We start from the raw sequence: 7,795 nt of genomic DNA, 5'->3' as shown, positions 1-7,795 counted from the left end.
GAGTCTTTCCACGCAGCTGTAAAAGTATCAAGTAATTTGAATTAAAAAATACTTTATTATTATATTGATTTCGTTTTTCTTTAAATCATAGCGATTAATATGATTTACTAATTAAAGTAAGAATATCATTCCGCATAATATCATATATGTATATATTTTAGTGTTACATGTATTAGTCTTTTTTATAGTTTTTGCCAGTTTATTCTATTGAATACAATCCGGAACAATGGAAACCGGAAATTACGGTTTCTTCCATCTAATGAAACGTTCCGAACAACCGTGCTATGGCATCGTATGCGACCACGCTGTGAACACTGTTTCCATGTGCTCTACAAATGAATGCGCATATTCTCCCAAATTGCAATTCAAAGCGGCAGGAACTTCCTCATTTTTTCGCTCGAAATTAAATCGGAATAACGTAACGACGATAATCATGAAGTTAGAAATTGAATTTACAAACGCTCGTAACGAAAGGACGTTTCGGCGTAAGGAGATTTCAGATAAACCGCGAGTTTGAAAAAAGCGTCGCACTTCTCGCGCCTACTCCTGCTATTTAGTCAACGAACGCGTGCGTCGCGTTAAGAGGAAGCTGCCCGGTGGCAGGCTAATACTCTTACAAACCTCTTATTCGGCGCGATCCGCGCCCGGATTTTCCACGTTCTCGCGAAAAGGGCAACGACGGACAAACTAATCCAGACAGATTGTGCACCGAGCGCGTTCGTATTTGCGCGGAACTCCTGAAACCAGTGTTTAGCGCACGCACACGAGAAAGCAGAGAAGAAAAGAAGGAGTGAAAGAGAAGAGAAGAGAGAGAGAGAGAGAGAGACAGAATATTTATATTCGAATGTAGGAAAGTTGCGGCGTTTGCTGTCGCTGCAATTTTATCGAGCAGTAACAAAGTTAGTGCACTTCAATATGTGGGAGAGTTTCATTAGCATTCCGCTCCTCCCTCATGAAATATGGAACGCGTCGCGAGAAACGATTGATTCATTAGGCCGGCGAATTAATCAACGAGTCGTCTGACGGAGAGGGATTATCGTGTATTTCAGCAAGAACGCGATCGCAACGGAGGCACTCCCGGTGGTAGACGCGCGTCTTTAAAGGTATATCTTTCACCGCGAGACATCGTCTCAGGTTCGTCGTGCAATTGATACCGATACCTGATACTGACACCGATTTAATCCTAATAGCGCAACAGTTTTCTCAAACTCTTCGCTTCACGAGGCAAAGCGAACGCGAGACGGGAATCGTTTTGCGGTAAAGGGGCTGACAGTAATCGTGACAAATTCTGCACGAATCTTCCTAAGATTGGACGTAATTTAACCAGGATCGTTAGAATTTTCTCTCTCTCTCTCTCTCTCTCCCTCTCTATCGACTACACAGCAAGAAATGTTATGTTAAAAACGGTTCACTGAAATTTTGTATTACTTTAACATGAGGAATGTATTAAAAAAATGCACGAATATGTGTTAAAATATATATTGACAAGATGAATATTTTAATTTATCATTATATTTGTGTACTTTTTAACATATTCCCCATGTTAAAATAACACAAAATTTCAGTGGATTGTTTTTAATAAAAAAATGTTTTATTATGTAGAATTTCACAGGAAATAGAAGGCAAAATTCCAAACTATATTTCAGTAACAAGATCTAAACCAGAGTTTACCTTCATCATAGATTTAAAAAATGTTTGAAAGTGGGAAAATTTGCTGTTCCTATATAGGAACAGAGGAACGAAATAGGTTAAGTAGTCACCGTATAATCAGGAGAATAATAACAATATTGATCATTGTAGTTCTTCTCTTTCCCAGTTAGAATGCTGTAAAAAATAGAAGGTCATCGCAAGATTAATTGAGTCGGTGGGAGACGTGTAAGACGCGTGCGGTCCGCGATAAGCCGATGTGTACTGCTTATCGGGCGAGGGAAACGTTAACGAGTAGTAACAAGTAGCATTTTCGAGTTTCGATAGGGGATGTCTATAGCGAGGCGATGTGCCCAGCCACCTGGTGTAATTAGCAGCCTGATACGCGCACTTAACAGATTGAACGGACGAAACGAGCCGCTCGTCCACCCTTAATGGATCCATGCGGCGGTAGACGTCCGGTTTCTGTAACAACGCGGCGTCCTGTAATTTCCGTAGAACGTGCAATTAGCCGTTCCGAGAGCGCGATTTTCCGATTACGCTACTTGCCGTTCAAATCGGAAAATAACGGTGACGATATCGTCGATGGTAAAAGATCCCGCTTGATATGCGATACTCGCCGCCGCAGAGTCGACGACATGTGCGAAATTTGATTGAAACTCGCGACGTTTATCGACTTTATCGATTTGATATTCCCCCGCTCGTGTGACTGTCGCGCGACCTAGAGTTCTAAATATAAATAGAGGAGTGACATTGAATTCGACATATTGAAAGTCGGCCATCTTTTTTCTATGGTGATAATTAGAACGTGGGGGGATGTTGGAAAAAGGAGAAGAAAAAGGAAGAGGAAGAAACGCTGATGGTTAGAGCAAACTAATCGGCGTGGGACAAGCGAGCATTTAGCGTCCGCATTAGCGAGCACGAATATTCGTGACTGTGCGCGAACTAAACGTTACCAGATCACGGAAATGCATTTCAAGAACAGTGTACTTTAAAGCGCAGTTCTGTCCGTGCGCGCGCGTGCGCGCCGGAACGGAACAATACCCCGCCAGGCCATGGACGCAGTTTCTAACAAGTTACCGAGACGGCCTGAATAACTTTTCCAATTTAGCCACACGCGGCTACATCGTTATGAACGACAAAGTGTTACTTATAGTTACGGGCAACTTTAAACCGGCGCTACTTGGCCGACGGTTCGTCGTACGACCGAACGAATCGCTGCGCCCGAAACGCGCGCGCTAAAGGGAGGAAGAGAAGTCTTGATCTCTAAAATAATAATCTCGCAACGCAAGATTCGCGTCTAGATCCTGTCTCGTTTTTACGATCCCTCTGGAAGTCAACGTTTGCAACGAAACAGCGAGCGGTAACGAAACGATACGAAGTTATTAACACTTTATTCGCCGTCAGCGCGACCCTCGCACTCAGGTAAGTCGTAACTCCCTCGTCTTCGCTTCTCGGCGAAATCTGACGGGCGAAGTCGATCAAAGTTACGGCAGTTATCCCGGTAACGGTCTGAAATTCCAGGCTGACAGGTATGGACGGCCTGAAATGGCGCTTCAAGGAGCTTGAAACGAGGATAATGGTGCAGAAATCGCGAGTAACGATCGACAACAATCTTACTTGTCGATTTGCACGCATAAAATAAACGTAACAAAAATTATCCTCACATGATGGATACCTACGGTCTCTTTCTCATTCCCAGAACGAGCACGATACATCCTCCATTGTGGGATTATTCCGTGGGAGGCAACAATTCATCGCATCGAGATATTCCGTGATATTTCGGAAATATCAGCTACTAACGCAAGCCATATATGAAGATCGATTCTCGCCATCAAAATCCTCCCTCATTGAGACGATCCTTATTAGTAATGCCTCTTGATAGGCCAACGATTATCCGTTCATTAACTGAAATTGTTAACGAGCTGTTATCCGAGAGAGGTTCGGGCGCAGGAGTGCACTAAAGCTTGATTACTGATTCACGATGTTGTCATCACGTAGCACTATCGTGGCACTAGCGATATTGCAGTGAATACACGCGAGAAATGAAACGTCGAAGCGCCTTCGACAGGTCGAGATTTCGACGTCGAGATATTTACGAGATAAGATTCTAATTAATTATTATAATTATATATTATATATCTTAGAAATATCGTAGGGATTATTTTATCTATATATTTTGTAAACAGTTATGTATGAATTTATTTCGTTTGTTAAAGCAAAATAAAACGAGTAAACACAATTAATTCCATAATAAAAAGTGTAACTAAATACTTATTGAATGTTAACGAAACTTTAACCGGATATCTTTATGTTATATCTTTATTTATATTTTTATATTGTTGTTTCGAAAGCATCATTTCATCTCTGTTTTCTGAAAATAATTAAGACATGTTATAAGTCAAGTAAGAATCTTATAAGTCAAGACATCTGCCGTAACTTTCAGGTTCAATTGTTTAGACATCGTTCTCAACCTGCCCGATAATACGTCGCACAACAAGAGCTATAAACAAGGACTATAAACTGCAGTTGCTATTAATATACGCAAACATTCGTTGCCAAGGGCGATCACGAAAACTAATTAATTTCATACCGCGCGTATGCGCGTTGCACCTGATTGAATTTTCTTTGAGGCGGTATAAGCCACCATGAAGGGCCATTAAATAATTATGGGATATCCCTGGAATACTGCGTGCACACACAAATACACACACCTATACGACCGATTATCGTACTCTCGTTCGCGATCGTTCTCAATTGAAAGCTCGACGGATTAAATAAGACCGGACGAGCGAGTTGCGCGGTAAGATTCGCAATTATGAGAACTAAGCGCCTTTAATATCACGCAAAAGCCGATATCGTTACGCTGTATTATTGAAAGCGACGGCGACTATGTCGAATTAAAGAATAAAAAGGCGCTCGAAAAAGCTCCGGCAATATAAATTCAGTCTTGAAACGTTCGTTACACGAGGTCCCAACGTCGAAACGTTCCACGTTACGGGACGATCGCCTCTGCTCTCCTTCTCTCTCTTTCTCTCGGAAACTGCCGCACGTGTTTGGTTATTTTTAAATAACGGTTTGACCTTGTTAACAGTTCCGTCGAAGAGGGTTTCTCAATTGATTAAACATTGATTATAAGTAGCTCGTAAGTTTATTTCTTATCGTGTATTTTAAATAATGATCGTAGCTAATGCTCCTTGACAAAATAAATATCATCGTATGTGCATAGAAGAAAAAAATAATCTTAAATCAATTATAGATACATATAAGCAAGAATATTCTTAGAAGATTGTTAGTTCTTGTATCTTGAATTGAGTGCAAGTAACACTTGTATCAATTCAAATTCAATTAAGTAAGGACTAAACATTTTTTAAGAAAACTATAATATTCTCATATAAGCGAAAATTATAATATTCGCTTATATGTATGAGAATATCTGTTATTAATTCAAGACTAATGTTTCTTTCCATATAATATTAACGATTAGGAGAAATCTTCAGTTTTATCGAGCGATCGTATTTAGTCGAATATAATTCCAAGAGCGTGTCCGCTTTTATCTTTCGTCGTCTTCGTTAACACACTAGCAAACTGATTTTCCACACTTGAGAGTCTTTCCGCACGGATAGAAACCGGAATTGCGACTTTGCACGAGATTTCCGTATCCCGTCCGAATTTATATGCTTCTCCAAAAATGCACTCTGACTTCAAGTGGATTTAGACCAAACTATTCTTATTAAGATTGAGATTCGCATTGAGATTAGTATGACTGCGTCGGGAAACATAAGGCGGAGGGTGACCAGGCCGCGGTTTATACTTTCCGGATTCATTGCACTCTTCGTTGCAGCCAGGAGCCATGCGTCCTTCAAAGTCAGGAACCATGCGTTCTTCAAAGTCAGGAGCCATGCGTCCTTCAAAGTCAGGAAGTATGAATTCTTCAGGGTTAGGAGCCATGCGTTCTTCAAAGTCAGGAGCCAAGCGTTCTTCAAGGTCAGATCCCCACATTATCACGCTGCAGATAATATTAAATGAATTCTCCATAGTACTATTAGAGCGTTTTCATTAAAATGCTATACTTAAAACTGGTTGTTCAGTTGTAAGTATAGCAGACCAATCAATAAGATTTCACTGAACGAACCAATACGTACTACTACTGTTTTCTCATAATTGATGAGGAATTTGCAAACGCAGATGTAATAAACAATTGGTATCTAGATTTCGCATCGAAAATCAATCAACACTAATTGATAATCGATGAAACATTTCTTTTACTGATTCAAATCAGAAACATTTTCGCTGATATACTTTAAAGGTTCTCTTTTAAAGTCACAGTTTTCTAACTGTGTTGAGAAAAGTGAATAGAATCATGCTTGACCTCATTGTTATAACTGCAATAGTAAGACGGAGTATCGTACTTATCCCTAGTTATCGTTTTGTCTACAAATAATAAGGCGGATCCTACTTGTTTGTGTTGGTTTCCAGTATGCGAGATAAAAGAGGCGGCTGTTCAAACGAGTTTCCATTATCCGGCTGCTTGTACATCCCATTGGAGACGTATCTGCGAGAGGGGTTGAAAGGATGCAGGGGGTACGTGTTTCTGTCATAAACTTGTCTGCGGGAGTGGATGGGTGGCGGGTCGTATTTGCTTCTGTCATCAACTTGCCTGCGGGAGTGGATGGGTGGCGGGTCGTATTTGCTTCTGTCATCAACCTGCCTGCGAGAGGGGTTGATAGGAGGCGGGTCGTATTTGCTTCTGTCATCAACCTGCCTGCGAGAGGGGTTGATAGGAGGCGGGTCGTATTTGCTTCTGTCATCAACCTGCCTGCGAGAGGGGTTGATAGGAGGCGGGTCGTATTTGCTTCTGTCATCAACCTGCCTGCGAGAGGGGTTGATAGGAGGCGGGTCGTATTTGCTTCTGTCATCAACCTGCCTGCGAGAGGGGTTGATAGGAGGCGGGTCGTATTTGCTTCTGTCATCAACCTGCCTGCGAGAGGGGTTGATAGGAGGCGGGTCGTATTTGCTTCTGTCATCAACCTGCCTGCGAGAGGGGTTGATGGGAGGCGGGTCGTATTTGCTTCTGTCATCAACCTGCCTGCGGGCGTAGTTGGGTAACAGGTCGTAGAAACGTTCGTTCATTTCGAAACCTGCCGGTGCGTCTCTACGAATGCCTCCCGAAAACAGCACCGCGTTCTGGTCTTTGCTGCCATAGAGATGCTCTACTTGCCCGTGAGAGTGAATTCGCGTATCTTGAAGATTTCCAGGCAGGTAACCACCGCCCCTATGGCTTCTTTCTCTCCGGAAGTCATATTCTCTTAGGTAGTCCTCCGCTACAACGCACTGCGCAATATTTTCAATATAATTTGTCACCGATCGTTAAATTACCACGTGCAATGCACGAGGCATACGTTACGGTGAAAATATCACGAGAGGAAGATCGCTGGTCTCCTGTGAGTTAGCCGCGTTTTCAACGTTAACTCGAAACAACGATTGTACTATCTCTATTTTTCGACTCGATCTCCGTGCTTACGCTTAGAAAAACTCTCGCAACGCTATACGTATTTTTAAGGGCCGTCTATAATAACCGTAAAGTATGCAGTAAGACGTAGAGCAGTAAGCTAATCGACCAATTGGATACCAATTGGTACCAATTCATACAATCCAAAAATAAATCGACTGTGGTTGGTCAATTAGCTTACCGCTTACATTTTATCGCATAATTTACGGCTATTGTAGACGGCCCTTCACAGATCTACAAGCTGCTTGACGGTCTCTTACCGATATAATCGTAGGAACGAGAACGAGCGCAAGTATCCCGCTACGACACATCGCGGAATATCGTGCGAATTCTGATTGCGGTCGAAATACAGAACCGACTGAGGCCATCGTCGCGAGCGCGCCATATTTTTATGAGATCGCTTCGTATGAGTGATAACCCGAGGAAAACTCAATTATTGCTATCACCCGTATAAAAGACCGCCGAAATCACCATCACCCCGTATATCAACTGCAACGCCGCGGTGCTTCGCAGTTAGGCACGACGATGACAAACGACGTCGTTGACCATCCGTGCAACCGATCCAATTTAATCGAGTCGAGCGTGCCTTTTACGAGCGAATTGTAATATCGAGGGGACGCGCGATATTAATTAGCA

At 42.3% G+C, this 7,795-nt stretch overlaps 1 protein-coding gene across 1 annotated transcript; it reads right to left on the bottom strand.

Annotated features, from left to right (window-relative positions):
* Positions 1-5,361: 5,361 nt before the first annotated feature.
* On the bottom strand, positions 5,362-7,470 carry LOC106745727 (histone-lysine N-methyltransferase 2D-like). The gene is made up of 3 exons (XM_014621595.1): positions 7,420-7,470; positions 6,107-6,981; positions 5,362-5,656 (listed from the first exon to the last, which is right to left on the bottom strand). The coding sequence occupies exons 1-3, from the start codon at positions 7,468-7,470 to the stop codon at positions 5,362-5,364; spliced, it is 1,221 nt and encodes a 406-aa protein (XP_014477081.1).
* Positions 7,471-7,795: the final 325 nt, after the last annotated feature.

Source organism: Dinoponera quadriceps, unplaced genomic scaffold (genome assembly GCF_001313825.1).
Source record: "Dinoponera quadriceps isolate SergipeBrazil2010 unplaced genomic scaffold, ASM131382v1 scaffold1658, whole genome shotgun sequence".
NCBI classification, from domain to species: Eukaryota; Metazoa; Arthropoda; class Insecta; order Hymenoptera; family Formicidae; genus Dinoponera; species Dinoponera quadriceps.
Note: the sequence above shows the minus strand (reverse complement) of the source record. Positions and strands in the feature narration are given on the sequence as shown.